Source organism: Anopheles funestus, chromosome 2RL (assembly GCF_943734845.2).
Source record: "Anopheles funestus chromosome 2RL, idAnoFuneDA-416_04, whole genome shotgun sequence".
In the NCBI taxonomy this organism is placed as follows: domain Eukaryota; kingdom Metazoa; phylum Arthropoda; class Insecta; order Diptera; family Culicidae; genus Anopheles; species Anopheles funestus.
This window is the reverse complement of record NC_064598.1, coordinates 15,104,682-15,121,892: the sequence shown is the minus strand read 5'-3', so window position 1 is coordinate 15,121,892 and position 17,211 is coordinate 15,104,682. Positions and strand designations below refer to the sequence as shown.

At 41.6% G+C, this 17,211-nt stretch overlaps 2 protein-coding genes across 7 annotated transcripts in view; one reads left to right on the top strand and one right to left on the bottom strand.

Moving 5' to 3' along the window:
- Positions 1 to 17,211, top strand: part of LOC125764919 (alpha-mannosidase 2) — a 142,915-nt gene that overhangs the window by 20,916 nt on the left and 104,788 nt on the right. The gene's annotated exons all lie outside the window — the stretch shown is intronic.
- Positions 1,049 to 17,211, bottom strand: part of LOC125764944 (serine/arginine repetitive matrix protein 1) — a 29,960-nt gene continuing 13,797 nt past the window's right edge. For 4 of the 6 annotated variants that reach the window (XM_049429698.1, XM_049429697.1, XM_049429699.1 and 1 more), the window contains 11 exons: positions 15,669 to 15,818; positions 14,305 to 14,587; positions 12,309 to 12,387; positions 11,982 to 12,159; positions 11,792 to 11,907; positions 11,311 to 11,696; positions 10,204 to 10,422; positions 7,773 to 8,201; positions 6,365 to 6,577; positions 5,913 to 6,026; positions 1,049 to 5,844 (listed from right to left, as the gene is read on the bottom strand). In XM_049429698.1, coding sequence (XP_049285655.1) covers positions 5,414 to 5,844; positions 5,913 to 6,026; positions 6,365 to 6,577; positions 7,773 to 8,201; positions 10,204 to 10,422; positions 11,311 to 11,696; positions 11,792 to 11,907; positions 11,982 to 12,159; positions 12,309 to 12,387; positions 14,305 to 14,587; positions 15,669 to 15,818 — 2,598 coding nt within the window. In that variant the 3' untranslated portion in view covers positions 1,049 to 5,413. The remainder of the gene's footprint in view (positions 5,845 to 5,912; positions 6,027 to 6,364; positions 6,578 to 7,772; positions 8,202 to 10,203; positions 10,423 to 11,310; positions 11,697 to 11,791; positions 11,908 to 11,981; positions 12,160 to 12,308; positions 12,388 to 14,304; positions 14,588 to 15,668; positions 15,819 to 17,211) is intronic. The other 2 variants (XM_049429702.1, XM_049429701.1) reach the window with 2 other exon arrangements.

The window sequence follows — 17,211 nt, the reverse complement described above, 5'->3', positions numbered from 1 at the left end:
CCCCCTAAAAGCTTACCGATCAGCGGTATCTATACAAGACAGAATGTGCTATTCAAGAATGTTTCGACACGTGCGTATATACCCGTATATGGAATGTTGCTGCGGGCACACTTGATAAATGTGCAACCACCGCAGAGTCTCGACCACGTCAGCGATCACTTTTCATGAGGAATAAAATAAAATAAAGCGACTAACCAATAACGCACGGTTCACAGCCCCCGCTACGATATCTCAGTCCGTGCGAACGTGAGACTCCCGAGCCGGTTTTGACGCCGGTGCTTGGTTAACTGCTTTCCAGGGAAACGTTAAATAAACCGTGCACGATTGAAGGAGGTTTCCTTTGAAATCGGGTAACATCGAGAAGGGTTTATTTTTTTTTGCGGGATTTTTCTATGTTGTTGTGGCTTTCTGAAGAAACAGCTCGTTGGCGGTTTTCGATTACTGTTGCCTGTTTAGGAAGCTGGTCTCGAATCGTGATCAAACGTTGCGGGTTGTATGGCTTAGTAAAATGCGTGGTTTTGTCTCGTTGTTCTTTTGTGTGTCCCATTTCATGGTATGATGGATTCGTAGTAATTGTAACAATTTCTCTAGCCTAACAAGGCAACGAAAAGCTCCACTGCTTTTAAAGTTCTTGGTGTATTAGATAAACGCCCGCTTGTCTACGATTCTCGCCGTAAAGACAAAACTCTACAATACCCACGAGAGCTGTCAAATGCAAACGCCCAGCAACGGTCAGTTTTGTTTCGTGTCAGAATAGAAAAGATTTCTCTCTCTCTCTCTCTCTCCTCTCTCTCGCACACACACTTTCTCTTGGGCCTCCTCGCGCTTCCCTTTTTAACTCCCTAATCCACTTGCAAAAGGTTCTAAATTATCGAGAGATTTGTTTTATGACGTACAGCCAGTTTTGATCTCGAGCACCAACTTCAACAACAAACCTTGAGAAAATTTCTAAAAGAAAGAGAAAAACCCCTCAGGTGCAAAAAAAAACAAAGAAAAAGTTGAAAGTTTTCGGATACGCAAAAACAAAAAGCACAACGCCGGAACAATCTATTGTTTAACCATCATATTCATATGTGGTTTTTCCTTTTTTCCTTTAATATTTTGTATGGAATTTTTAAAATCTAGACTTGACGTAATCGTAACTCCTGTTCGGCTGTGACACTGTATGTGTGTGTGTGTTTTCATTATTTTTGCATCACTCCTAATGGATGATTCATGTGCTGCACCAGCGGCCATTGTAATCGTGTCTAAGTCTTCTCCTGCTTCCCCGTCACCCCTACCTCCCCTACCCCATTTCCTGTTTATCGTCCTTTTTTTATTTACGGTTCGTTTGTGTATAGTTTGGAGTGCAGTTGGCTGAATGCGATTTTTCGATAATTATTCGGTTTTTTTTTTGTGTTGAACGTTTAGGAGATGTCTTCTTCTGTTGCTTCATCGTTTATTATTTCCTCCCTTCGTTAATCGGCTAGCATGCTGTTTTGCTTGTGGTATTGTGGTATTGTAAGTGTCATAATCAATAGCGATTTTTGTTTTGTTTTAATTTCTTATTCGATCTGCACATCTTGCTCTGCAAAAGGCAGTGAATACTGCTCACGGGTAACTATACTGCTCACATTCCACAAACAAACAAGAGAGAATACTATTGACGATCGTGCGAACCACCGTAACGTTCCCAAAACCATTGCGCGTTACCTTCCTTCGTTACGTGTTTTTTGTTGTTGTTTTGTGTGTGTCTGCAACATACCACACCGGCAGATACGCGATACATCACTACAGTCCCTGTCGTTGCACTAACCCACGGTATCGTGTCACTCTAATCATTAAGCATCGTAAAGAGAGTATTTGTTGTAATCAATATTATGTTGTGTTTTTCTTTTTTTTGTTCATTCGTTACATTGCATAACTTGCATTACACGGTTTCTTTTTTAACACGGTAAACCCTATCGCCCGATCGACCTATCGAAGCAATATTTATATATGTATAGAAAATGAAAAATCAAACACATACATAAAGTACTGTTACGCTTCGTCCCACAACCCCGTGCCGTACTGCGGATGGCCACCATCATCCCTCGAACTGGCTGGCCCAAAAAACAGAAGTTAACCCTACCGTTAACAGGCCACACTCCAGTCAGAGTCTCTTACAACGCAACTTATCACTTCAAGAGAAAACAGAAAAACGCGCTTTCCCAATTATAAAATTTTCGTATAAATTTCCCACCACAAAATCACATTCGTTTCTTATTCATTTCTTCCTAACATTTCAATTTCGTGTTAGTGTGTGTGTGTGTGGCTGTGTTTGTGTTTATGTGTTTATGTAAATTGCATTTATGCTTTATTATTCACCTCTTTAGCCTTTCAATTCTTCCGTGTGACCATCCTTCCCATCATACCATCTCCATTTTTCTTTTTCTTTTGCACCCTATAACGATCGTGCATAGTAACAAAGCATTTGCGCATCTATAACACACACTAACGTAGGTATTACGCACTGCCTTAACCATTACAAAGCTCAGCAACACAGATGTACGCTAATGAAAAATCGTTATCAATGATACAGAGTGGCGTACACGTTCAATGATTAGTTGCGTAGGGGGGTTAAAACAAAACAAACAAACGGGCAAAAACACAAGTGTAGTGCAACATAGCAACAGTGGAGGATAAATAGAGAGCTTACATATATATGTATATATAATAGTTGCAGCTTTTGCGATACATTTTCAGTAGGTTTTTGGTTTATCCGTTTTTTTTTCTTCTTTTTTGTTGTTCTTGCTTTTTAATTGTTCATGTATTATAATTGCATTTCACTTGAGTCGCGATTACAATTGCGTCATGCAACCTAAAAAAAACAACATTTTACTCAACCTTGCAACCTTTATTTACCCATGGGCATTGGTGAAAGTTACCTAAGCTCAGCACGTACGATACAAACATTTTTTGAAGTGGGGCGGCAACAACAAAAATTATTGCCCGCTCAGTTTTCTACTTCTGTTTTTCCTTTTTACTTGTTTTCTTCTTTAATGGTGCTGGTCAATATTACGCCGGTTTGTCGTCGTTCAAATGTCATTTCGATTTTTCTATTTCGGTTTTTTGTTTTTTCATTAAATGGGTGAATTATTATTTTCTTTTCGTCTTATGCTTACATTAGATACGAGTTTTTGGTATGAAATTTAACTAGTCTGAAGTTATGCAAAAACCCTGGGTCGGCTCTGGGTTAAATTTAAATGGGAGCTGCAAAAATAGTGTAATTCCGTTTTTATTTTCCTGCTCATTCGTACTATCATCAAGGTTTGCAGAGGTTTCGTTTTTTTCGAACCGGACGTGAAATTTTTCCCGTATTTTATCATCTGCTTCGTTCGTTTCTATGTAGGCTTTTCGATTTGTTTTCGTTTTGTTTTGAATGTTTGCTGCTAGATTTTTTTTGTTCTATTGCTTCGCTACAGAGAGAATCATCTCGTACAAATGTTTCCGTGTTTTTGGACACGTTTTTCCCCTCCTTCCCGGACAAACAAAAAAACTAGCTGATGGCACGGCATGTTTCGGTTCTATGTTTATTTCTTGCTTTTTTATGCGGTACGGCAATATTCTGGTGCGGATGTATGTATGTATTCCCAAAAAATGTCTCTTCCAAAACCTGTTTTTTGTTGTGGCAATTTCTCTATCTCATCCTAGCTAGATCTAGCGTGGCGTGCAGTTTTGTAATTGTGATTCAGAAAAAGAAAACCAAATACTATGGACGGGCCATCCCGACGAAAATGTAAGCGTCGAGTTTTTTTGTTATTATTTTTGGCTCGTTATGTAGTAGCTGCATTGTACGCTTGAATGGAATTCATTTTCTTTGCTTTAGAACCTTAATGTTTGTTGTTTGGTTTTTAGCCTTAATTTGGCTACTAAACAGACCTACAAGAACACTAAGCCAAACGGCAAAGCGCAAACCCGATGCGATCGGACACACAATCTAAATATGGCCCAGAAAAAGCGCGACAAAGTATGTCCAAATCGGAAAAAAATTAACCAAATGTCTTGCGAAAGATTCGCTTTCGAGCTTCTCATCCTCCCTCCCCTTTTTCGTAAACTGCAGACGGATGATGATTTGTTCGATCGGACACTCCGTCAACTGTAGGTGTTTAAGAGGTGCAATGGCGTCACCCTTTAGCTAATGGTGTTTTGCTGTGGTGTCTGGCTGTGACTTATTTTGTTTTTTTTTTTTTTTGTTATTTTACTTTGTACCTTTTCCGCCCTACTATATGGAACGTTGTTGGACGAAGGTGGCGTAAAATATATCTCCCCTCCCACCGAAGGTGCATTCTGTTTGTTTAGCCAGCTCGTTAGCAGCAGTAAAGCGCGCTCGCCAATGTTTACCTTACGGGTTGCAATTAAATTCCACCCGAAGTGGCATTTAGCTTCAACTATTATTGTTGCTGTGCTGTGTGTCTGTGTATGATCACGTAGTACATGCTGACTCACCTACTTGAAACGCAGTTTCGAGCTTGTATTGATATTATAGTGGAATTCGCTAAACCCAAAAACTCATATCACTTCCAACCGGTCTTCAATTGTATCAGTCTACCAGATCAGGAGCAGCTGCTTAAATGTTGCTTTCCTGAAATTCGTATCTCACCCCTTAATGTTTCGTCCTTTCTTCAGCTGTCTACACCAAACGAGAAACCTCCTGAACACGCTGCTTCAACGTACTCTTACGGCTTCCCTGAGAGAGATAGTGAGAGTGAATGTTTATCTGAATGTGTATGAGATGCTGCTTGGTGTGCTGGTTTATAAGATCACGGACTGGCTAGCCTAGAGAAATGTGCGAGAGTTGTGATGAGAGTTGTGATAGGTGATGAAGCGGAAACCCAAAAAAAAAACCAATCACCTCTGAAATAACCTAAATAATGAACGTCCGCAATTGGACCCTCCATCCTCACGGATCGATTCACGGCTCGCTATACCCACTATACATTAAATAACAATACTACTATATGCTGACCTGCCCAAAAGGTTCGCGCGCGACTAATACTAAACACCGAAACAACCGAAGGGAATTCGGTTGCCGGTTCGAAAAAGCACATAAACACACAGAAACAGTCCACGAGAACGCTGAGAGTTTTTGATAAGTGATTTGTTTTTACTAGTGTTTCCTGACTACCCTGTCAACTGTTGCGTGTTTCTAACCGGCTGCTGCCGTTTGTAGGTCGTCCCACTGCGTCCCTATCTTGAGTGGTTTTCGATGCTCATTGCATTTTGTATTCACCTTCGTGTGGTCAACTCCCTTCGACGACCCTTCCCTCCAGCACCACAAACAATCACAATCACACGGCAGCAGCAAATCAACTCTAAACACCATCTGCTCGATGCTAACGCGGCCTGCTAGGTACGAGCAGAAGCAAAATCAATACCCGATCCGGTGCGGTGCTTATGACTCGTCCGGCTTTTCGTTCGGGTTGCCCCAGAAACGATCGAAACGGTCGCGTGCCTTATCGAGCACCTCCGTAGCTACGTTCCGGTTCGCTAGCGGTGAGTTAATGTCCGACTCAAATGTCGGATCATCTAGACAGCGGAGCGTCGAACCGGCGACCGGTTTATCATAGCGCACCGGTTCCGGAGCAGAAGTTGGTGCCGTACCCGAGCCCGCCAACTCATCCTTAGCATCGCCGACAGTCGACGGTGCGGCCGATGGTTGAGCGGATAGTTGGGATGAGGATGGTGGTGGTTGCGCAACCGTCATCGGTTCCGAGATCGCTATCGATGTAGGATTTACCGACGAAGCAACGGATGATTTCGACCGTGGCAAATCATCGTCTTCATCTTCCGACTCCTTAATCGAGCTCGGTTCTAGTTTCGTATCTGTAATGAGTGCAGAAAAGTTGGTTCACAATCAAAATTAAATAGATCATCGGTATCTTCACTCTTACTAGGCATTTTCGATTGTTCAGAAAGCTCTGGTGGTGCCGACTGTGGTGGTGGCGGCGGTTGTTCTACTGGAGTGGATGCTTTAATTTCACTGTGCGGACGAATCATTGGATCACCTGCAAGTGGCGAAGATTAGTGTTAGATTAAGCTGATTCCGATTCATGAATCTTGTAACTGAATGAATCAATCTGAATCTCTATGCTGAAGATTCACGAATCTTCAAAGATTCATTACTAATTAGGAAATCATAATTTTACGTAATTTTTACAAGTTTGGCTTGAACAAGAAAAGAAACTTGGGAACCTCGTGAATCTTTGAGGATTCATAAATCTTTTGAGAGTCGACTCATAATTTGAATGAATCTTCACTGGAGATTCATAGGAATGATTCTTTTCATGAGATTAATTAACCACAACACTGGTAAAAAGCTTAACAATGATGAAGACGTGCTTACCCTCTCGTACATTCTGCGTCACGGTGAACGTTTTCCCGGTGTCCAACGGAACCGTCCAGTTGACAGGATCCGGTGAGCGCATAATGATTTGCTCCGGTGACTTAACCCGCGTAGGTTCCGGCGGTGATTTGATGATCTGCTCCAGTATCTCCGGAGGTGGAGCCATGGTTGGAACCACCGTTGGGGCACTTTCCTTGTCCGCATCTTCAACACCTTCAAGTTTGCGTGCGTGCGTGTGTATGTGTGCATGTGGTGCAACAGTTTTGCAGGTCGGTACGGAAGAAGAAATACACGGAAGTGACAAAAAACGTCCAGAGAACATTAGTAACGCTCACTACGGACACAGGTACGTACTACATCTACACGCACAATCACAAATCTCTAACTTAAAATAGAGCACCAACACAAGACGTTGTGTGATCATGAACGTAAGACGGCACGGAACCGAAGATGGAAAGAAAAATACAAAAACAAAACAAAAACAACGAAGCACTTCACACTATCACACAAAGGGAACAACAACACTAATGAAGAGGGGAGGAAGGATTAGTAAAGTAAGAACTAAAAAAACGAGCTCCTATATTCTCGAAGCAAAAAGTGGTAAACTAAATAACACATAAGTAACGGTGAGCTAACCATATTAAAACTAAACAATTGTCTACAGAGAAAACAACAAATGAAAGTACACACATATAATCACATCTAGGGAGTGGATCGAAAGAGAGAAAGAAAGAACATTAGATAAAGAAGTAATACACCCTTCCAGAGCGTATCGACTACAGTTAGCTACAAATCAGTAGAGTAAGAGAGCGAGAGAGAGCTAGTGGCATTTCGAGAAACGTATTTACAGCAACGATAGGAAAAACACACGCTAATACGATTAATGGCACATAAACACACGCACACTAACACACTAACACTAATACGCATTCACACACACATGTGAACGTGAGCCGTACAGGTAACGTTTGTTGCTAAGCAACCATACAGCTCACGCATGGAGGGATACGAAGAGATCAAGGAGATCGCATTACTTTATATAGAAAAAAATACATACACACACAGAGGGACTCGCTCGGTTAGGATAATTTATTTCGCGTTTGTATGTGTGTATATTTGTTTCCAAAAGAATTTTAAAAAAAATCCAAAAAGATTGTCGGGGTAAGACCCGTTTTTGTATTTTGAATTGGGACATTTGTTTACGGAATCAATGCAATAGTATAGAGTTTAATAGAGTTTAATTTTGTATTAGATAGAACATTTTCTAAATGGAAGGCAGAGAGAGAGAGTGAGACAGATAGAAAGACAGAGAGCGAGAGAGCGAGAGCGAATAGAGGTACGTGACGAAAAATGGCAAAATAATGGTTGAATGGCACGACCTCCCTCACGATGTTCGAGGGTTACTTACTTCCGATGGGTAATTTTTTGTCCGATTCAACCGATCTGGCGCTGCTACTACCCCGACCGCCGGCACCACCGACACCCCCCTCGGATACCATCCTCTGCTTCTTCCTCAGCGTGCTGGACGCTGACGAAGGGGCAGAGGAATCGCTCGCCAAACTGGTCGGCGGTTTAACGGATCGACCCTGCCGCCTGGTACCGGTCGCGAGCGTAAGCTTTGCGCGAGCGGCAGCGGTATTAGCGACGGCTGGGGTGCCGGTGTTGGACGCGATCATGGACGCGGCCATTGTCGCGGCGGATGATGATGGTGATGCATTGGGAAGATGATTGTTGTTGGTGAGGTTCGTGAGATTACTGGAATGCGGAGGATGGAGTCGGCCCGCGGGCAGGGTGCTGCTCTTCGAGCGGGAGTGATTGGTGGTGGTGGAAAGGGATGCTGGGGGATATTCAAAGAGAAAAACAGAGAGATAGTTTTGATAGAAAGAAAGAGAGAGAGAGAAAGAGCGTGAGTGAAAGTGACCGTCAGTGAATGGGGCGAAGGTGACAAAACCGAAAACACACGACCAGTAAAAACAAGGTCAAGAAATGGGAAACAGGGATCAAGGTTTTCCGCCAAACGGTTGTAACGAAAGCACCGAAACAGTCATTGATTGAGGTGTGTTTATGTCGAATGTACGAGCATCACCAACGATGCGCATCAAACAAGGATACCACAACGCGTGGGTGTTTATGTGTGGGTGGGTGTGGAAGAGAAAGAAAAGAATGAATATCGAAAGATTAATGAGTATGGCTGTCATACCGCACGCTTGTCCATATTTTTGCATTATGAATAAATTGTGTTGGGGCCTCTTTGGTGTGTGCCCCTTTTTTGGTGTGTGTATTCGTGTGGGCATGTCAAACGAAACGATAATCGAAATCATCCGGTCCGATGTAGATGTTGGTGCTTAAACCCAGCTAACAAAAGGTAATACCATATTGGTGGGGGCGAAACGGAAAGGAAGACGAAGGCAAAGGATGTTGATGACTGAGGGTATCATGGTCAAAGAGTAGAAAGTTAAGACCGACCTGTCTGTGCAGAATGGAAGTAACATGACACAGTCCGCCAATGTATCATATGGAATCCCTCTTTGCAAAAGGAAATATGCAATTTATGCTTTGTACATAATCCTTCTCAGCGGAACGATGGAGACGCTTGGTCATTTGTACATTTAAATAACAGAGCTTTTACGTAAAGTAACAAAATATCGTTTTGCAACAAATTCTTACAAAAACAGATATTTTAGTAAATTATTTCTTTTATCTGTTATTGTTTTATGTTTTTACCATTCCTTTAACTAACATTTTGTTATTTTTTTCTATTCTATGTATGACTATTGTCAGCTGTTTCACTACTTTACACACATAAAAAAACACTAAAACCACAGAAAAAAAGAAACGTCCCAGTACCATCTACATGATAAGATTTTTTGTTTCTCTGTTCTAGAGCTAATTGAAAGCTTTTACCTAGATCCTTTCTAATGCCACTTTAGTAGTAACTATAAATACTATACAACCACCGAGGGTTCAACAACATTCATCGTTGTTCAGGCTTTTTTCTCCACCAATTTTCATTTTAACCATCCAATTCGCGCTGTGAGTGTTAGAATAAGTGGCCAAAGAAAACCCGCTTCTCAAGTGGATACAAATTCGGCAACATGAACCGAAATGTACCTTTACACTGCAGCTTGCAAACTAGCTGTGAACGGGTTTCCTTTGCATGCTTCTCACTTTAAGAGCTCACTTTAAGCGATTTTAGTGCCGATTCTGTTATGCGGCAATTTTTTTTTGTTTTGTTTTCTATTCTAAGTATGCTATTTCATTCCTTTTGGATACTAACTAACAATATTTCATAAAAACAGTTAAAAAATGATTAATTTAGCATTTTCTGTATAGTAATTTTACGTACTCAAATAGAAAAATAATTCACAAGTTTACCAACTGTCACTATTAGTGAAACGGAAAAGAACTCTAATAATTTTGTAGCACCGACATAACTATTTTCGCATTCTTCGATTCTTATTGGAAAGTGGAATAGTCTCGTAATATATAAGCAACTAATTTGAGTACACAAATCACCTTCACATCTAATCCATCGGAACGATTACAGATGTTAGTTTCTAGTTTGAAACGAATACGAATATAAAATATGGCACAGAAAGATAGGTCAAACAGGTACAAGAAATCCAACGGAGAAACAGCAAAAAGGGTAGGAGGTTAAAGAGGGTATAAAACAAACCTAAAGAGCGGGAGGGGGGCTTGCTAGTACCAAAATCTGACTGAACGATTGCAAACGGAAGGAACGTAGCTAGCAGAAGTAAACGTAAACTGAAGAACGTAACGTAAACCTAGCACAGAATCGGTTGTCCGTCCGCGAACGAACATCCGCTACCGGTACTCACTCGGCCGTGGTCTTCGTTCCGGTTGCTGTGGCTGCTGGTTTTGCGCGATGGTTGGCGCCGTTGCCGAGGTCGGCGTTTTCTTGTGCGTTTTGGCCGCCGATGAAGCCGTCGAGGCAGCGACCGTGCTGCCGGAACGGATCTGACGCTTCGGTGAACCGCCCGTAACGACAGGTGCGCTACCATCGGTGGCGACTGCCGGTCCAACGGATTGCGAACGTCCTACAAGTGAAGTAGAGCATTAGATTGTTAAAAATCATGTCACAAGACAGCTGAAAAGCTTAGATCACGTATCTTCAAATTAAATTTTAACGGACTCCACTAAATGGACACTGTTTGACTTGTCTGTAGTTGCTCAAACTTCATGAATAGGGAATTCTTTATTATACGACCTCTATAAAGAAGACATCACCTTGCCAACATATCCTGACTTGGGCAGTGGTTATATCCTGATAGGTAATCGTACTTTTGAAGTCCAATATTTTACTCATCTCGAGAGCAAAAATCCTCAAATGTCCGAAACTCTGAGAACTGGTCTTTCTGCATTCTGAGATAACTTCTCCACTCAAAATATCTATCGAGATAGACGAAGCTGAGATTACCTAAAACTTATATTGTCTCAGTCCTTATACACCTCTGAGACACGAATTCTTTCCAAAGTTGACCGAAACCTGTTTATCGGGTTTGAGAGCAATATGTTCAGTAGGAATTTGGGAATTCTTGGAGTCGCTCCAAAGGCTCCCGTATAAGGACCAAATTCGTAAAGCCTTCTTAAGTCGTCCACAAGGACAGAGGAGGCGTAGCTGACCCCTAACGGGATGAAATTATGCCTTAGATATACTCTAATACTAGGCTGGAAGTAAAATATCTTAGCTTACGACGAGCTTTTCGCACCAGTTAAGTAAGAATTAATATAAATTAGCCTAATACCACGTTCCAGTGCCTGGCAAATTTGCTATTTCTTCCAATACTTATTCTAGCTGACGTCTCGTACGACATCAAATCCAACTAATCAGTACTCCACCCAGGAAGCCATCCGAATCTCTGTTTGTTATTACTTTCCGATAATCCTTTCCGATGACGACGCAAAGCCTATCATGAATTACTTACCCTTGCTGGACATTTTCTTCGGGCTAATCTTCTGTGGGCTTCCCTTCTGCGGACTACCGTGGCGTGACAGTGCCGTCTTCTGAGGACTGCCACGCTGTGGACTGTCTGCCTTCGAGCGTGGTATTGCCGGCATTAGCTTTTCGCGTGTTGGTGAAGGTAACAGCGCACCCTCCTCGACATCCGGACCAGTCGTACGCTCCAGATGATGACGAATAGCATCCTTGCGGCTACGGGCAGCGGCCGAGAAGTTCAACCCATCCGGCAGTGGTGCCTTACTAATTTCTACCGGTCGAGCACCACCCGGTACCCGTGCACCCCGTGCAAACGGTTTCGTTGGAGAGCTTTTCTTGTTATTTTCCTTCTCCTTTTCCTCTTTCGTAATTGGCCTGTTGTGGGCGAAGTGAAGTGGAAATAGAAATGAATCAATGCTGTTGCCGCATAACTTGGCCAAACCATTCATACAGTACAGTGTGCTACGTACCGTACGCTTGATGCCAACGAAAGTGCACTCAGCGAACTGCGGCGGGACACTTGGTCCCACAGCTCAACCTGCTTGTTAAAGAGATCGGGATTCATTTCCACTCCCCAGCCCCGGTTCTGTAAAAGCGAATCGACACCATAAATGAGACGAAAGCATCCACCAGATGGCTTGCAACCATTCAAATACCCACCCGGTACTCGCCCGCCTTCTTCCGCAGCTCCAGCACCTCCTTGTACCAGGCATTGTCAATACCGGAGCTTGCCTGTGCCCGTGATGCATCATTTGCCTCCGGCTCGAAACCAAACTTTTCCTTCTCCACGCGCAGTGCCTTTATTTTTTGCTCCACAACACGTGCCATCTCGCCTCGTCTGATTGCGGCGTGACAGGGAGAAAAGAAAACATGCAGATTAGCACCATCTCTCAATCCGTCGTTGCTTTGCGGCATTCAATCGAGATAAAGAAAAATGGAAAGAAAAACGCCAATCGTTTTTTTTTTTAATATTTCCACACATATTACTTTTCATTCGGCTGCTGCGACGATTTTTCCATCGACGGTTCACAATCGTTGACCAGTGGTTCGAGTTCCGTGGCCGTGGCTGGTTATTTTTACCCACAGTGGCATGAAATGGAAATTCATTCAGATGCATACGGTTAAGAAAGAGGGGACATGGCGAGGAAAAGTTAAAACGGGATAAAAGTACAAATGAAGAAAGAAGAGAAAAAGAGAAAAAAAAAGATAACAGAACATCATTACTCGGCGGGAACGGTTATCCTTTTTTTATTTTTTAGTTTTTTTTGGCGATAAATATCGGTTTTTTTTTTTAGCGCTCTCAGCACACCCAAAAACCGGTGGCATGAACTCTCCATTCGGAACATCATAGTTGGGGAGCTTAGCATGGTATAAAATGGAGCAGAAGATGTTGGAATGATGCGCATATGAAGGGATTCTTTGTTTCGTACGAGGAATTTTGAAAAGGAAAACGGGAAAAAAGGCATTATACAAGGATTTATGAGTTAGTTTCTGCGAGAAAGGAAAGAGATGTAGTACATATCTTATGAAACTTTATGTTGCAGTTTTTTACATTTTTTATATTAAAAACTTTTTTTATGTTTCAATTTGGATGTCTTCTGAAGTCGATTTAGAAAAGTCAAAGCAAAAAACACGTTTCATTAAAAAATTAATCCTTCATCCCTTACAAAAACGAAACTGCACCAAAAACTGAAAGGGGCATCGTTATTCAGCACAGATATGTACCACCAGTGATGGGTTATGCGGCAAAAGGAAAAACGGATATTGATGTATGTCGATATTATTCGAAATCTTGTTCAAAATAAACAAACGATTGAGAAGATACGAGCGGCCAACGGGGTTTTTTTCATACGAATGGAATTGAATTCGAAAATCAAAAACAAAAATGTCACTTCGTAATGCTACAAAACGAAAAAGAAAACAGAAACACACACACATACAAATAGGCTATATTGCTTTGCTCACCAGGAAGACAAAAACTATTGGGTGCTGGCTACGTTTTGTTGTAGTATTTGTTCTATTCTATTGTAAGATATATATATGGCTTTCTTTAAACGCGTTAACAAATAACTCATTTAACGAAGCTTTGAGCAAACAAATGTTCCTCTACTAGAATATCCTAGAATTTAAGGTTTAAATTTAATTTTTTAAACCTTCATTGGTCCTTCATTATAAAATAAGACTTTGTTAAAAATACCAATTGCACAAGAACAAGGAAGACAAAAGCATGAATTCACCAATGATCCAGTTCAGATCTTATATATCTTCATTTTTGTTAGTAAATACCGCCATTTCAAATAATTTTTGAGTTATTGCAATGTTTAATATATTTGTTTAGAGAAGTGTTAGAAGATTAGCTAAGTTCGTTTTTTGTTATACAAAGCAAAAGGAATGAAAAGTCGAGTAAGGATAGAGACCGAATTATAATTGTACATCAAAGCATTGCAAAACATGACATCTTAGAGTAGATAAATTGATGTATAATACCATAAAAGGTAAAGGATAGTATTACGGCACAGATGAAAAAATAGTGTTGCAGGTTGTAGAGCAGTACAGTCAAAAAACCGACCATGCTCGAAACCAGTTCAGAAGAAAGATCATAACTTTTGAAGAACCACTATATATAAGAAGCTACGGAAAGGAACCGAATGAAGTGAAGATCTACGCTCAAGGATGCAGAACGAGTTGGGATACATCAACGAGATAGTGTAACAAAAAAAACACGCAAAAACCGGAAAAACATGAAAGAAATAGAAATTAAACAGCTTTCGTAAAGGCCTGGTGGGGGGGCGGGGAGTGAAAAGGGCTTACAAAGAGCAAGAGAAGGGTTGAGGAAAGCATCAGCGTTACTAGCGGGCTAGTGTGCCAAAAACGGCCGTTTTAAAAGCACCAAAGGTAAGAGCGAAACGGAAGAGAAACGATGGTTGGTTGAAAAAGGATCGGAATGGTTTTTTTAAAAAAGCGCGCGCCCACGCGATCGCACCTTCTCGCTCGTTAGTCGTTCGTTTTTTGTGTACGGAAGCGATGGTGCCGCCACCGGCGGCGGCTCCGATCTGGGCCGCCTTCAGTGCACCCATGGAGAGGGACTTGCGCGGGGGTGCATCGATAGTGTCCGCACCGTCACCGTCGCCAGCGCCGTGCGCACCAGCCCCGGGGCCGCCCTTGATCGCACGCCGCACGTGTGGCCACACGAACTGGAGCCGATACTCCGTGCTCAGTTTGGTAATGGTTTTTTTGAATAGTCCACTAGTAGAAGACTCACCCGCCTGTAAAGAAAAGGACAATCCAGATGGTGGTGGTGGTACGGTAGGAAAATATGGGCAAGGAGGGTGGGAAGGGTTTTTTTTGGGGTGAAAAGTGGAGGTTGAGAAAGAGGAGGAAGAAAAAAAACTTGCGTTAGTACAGTGGTTACGCAATCGATCCGGTCCGGCTGTATGCCGTCCGGTGCGGCATAGTAAGTACACGCTTAGGTTTAAGAATCAGAGTTTTAAATCATCAGAAAAGAAGGAAAATGACAGTTTAAACAAAATTTTATGAGAGAGAAAGAGAGAAAAAAACAGAACGATACAAAAAAGAATACATTTCACGGACAGAGAGGCGTACAGAAATAAACACAAAACATGAATAAAAAACGAAACAAAAAAAAGAAAGTAACGATGACGAATGTTCGTATTTTCTTGCTTTTCTTGCTTGTGCTTGTGATAGGCGACTCTACATGCGCTACGTATGCACAGTGAAAAGTATGTCATTATGTCTAAAACATCTTAAGATGAGAGCGAATGTTGTTGTTCATGATGTTTTTCGTTTTTTTTTCTTTTGTGTTCAGTATGGATGGAGTCTTGAGTGATAAAATTACAGCATATGTACATCATTTCATGCTTTGCTAGCATGAAATATTTACACATAGTGCAGTCGCACGGCAAAAAAACTGATGTAAACAAAACGAGAGAAAATGGGTTGCTGATGAGTGGTCCTAGCCTAATGAAGTGAGGACAATAAGTGATGACACAATTCGTAGCTACACAACGCATTACTTAGAACAGAAAAAAACACCCCACTTGGTAGGAGTAGGTTTAATCATTAGAGCTTTTTTTAAAACAAAACACACGCACGCAAACACACATATATACGCAAGCACACTCGCACATTCATAGAGCAATAAAAGCACACAAAGCCACACACACACGCGCACGCTCCTTTAGAAGATAAAAAAAACAATCGGCAGCAAAACAAAAAAAGAAGAAAACAGAAAAACCAGGGAAAAGAAAAAAAAACCCAAATCCAGAAATGACGGTACGTTTATCGTTCAAACAAAGCCACACGCACGATATGAAAGCGGCACGTTACCTGTTCCAGTGCCCGGCCCGCGTTCGAAACCGGCGGCGGCTCGATCGTTCCGTTCGCATATCCGGTCCCGGTTGGTAGCCTTCCGTTAGCGACACCAGCCGGCGGTCCTTCCGATTTACTGCGGCGCGACGGTGTTCCACGCTCTTCAGACTGTAATTAAAATGAATACATTGTTTCTCGCTTGGCCATTTGTTCAGATACAGATAGCTGAGTTCTACGTAAAGGTTTTTTTGTTTTTCAGAATTCGTCTTTAAAGGAATTAATTATCATCGAGTGGAATATCCTGTTCCTTTTCACTTCTTTTGGGGTAGTTGAACATTAAGGAGTTTGTAAAACGCGAAGGAAACTCATTACAATTTACTACACTCTTACTCGATTTGAATCCATTGCAATAGCAGTTACGTAAGAAAGTATAAATGAATAGCATTTTTAAGCATGGGGACGAGACAGAGTCATTGTGTAAGAATATTAATTTTAAACGCTTTTGCATCTCAAAGCGCCACCTCTAAGCGTGTAGACAAGAGTGACTCCTTTTACGACAAGAGATAAAAGCTTTTGCGTGTAGCGTATATAGTTTTGATGTTTATCAACAAATACATTTGATTCAATCTCGCATTATAGAGACGATAAGTGAAGACGGAACTCATACTGCGTTAAGCTGAAATTAAACGTACTCGTTCAAAAAGCAACAACACTAACGATAATCTGGCTAGAAGGGACGCAGGGGTTACTAGTTCAATTGAACGGAAGTAAGCTAGAGTATGCACGTTAAGGACAGGAAATTATACCAATGTTTCACATGCATTACATGAAAAGAATTTGTTTTTTTTTTTTGGTTAAATTTCATCACGCGACTCATTACTTCATCAACAGTGAAAGTTACATTTTTCTCTTTCTGTATCTAAAGTCACGTGCACGTAAATGTGGAAACCTGCCTTGTGGAGAAAAGGGGGTTGTTGGAAGGAGTTGCTCCTCGTCAGATGATGCCTAGTGCTTACGGATTTTTTTGCCAAGCACAAAATCCAATCGCAATCACTTAACGTAACGTATTCATTTTAATTAAAATCTTTAAACAGGTCGACGTAGCCACTACTGCTTCTACTGCACAACGCTTCTATTCGATCGTCTTCCTATGGCACACTCTATAACTCTAGGCATATTGCTAGAAAGCACTAATCTATATGGTCGCACAACGGGCTGCTATCCACCACTACGGGAAAGCGCACGTTAAACTAGATACTTCAGTCACACACACAATACACACGCGATAAAAAAAAAGGAAAACAAATAACACACTTTCCTAAATAATAGATAGCAAAAAGCCATACGGGAGCGAAAAATGATACAACAATCGATAACTAACGCTACTATTGGAGCATTTGTTACATTCAGTAGGTTAAAGCAGAAAGTAGCAGGTAAATACATTAGTGCCCGTGCTTGTCTTCTTCGTGAGAGGTCAATGTGCTGCAAAAGCTTGTGCTAGCAACCATACATAGCGTTTGGTTTGTTTCCAGATTGGATATACAACGCCAAGGGAGGATGT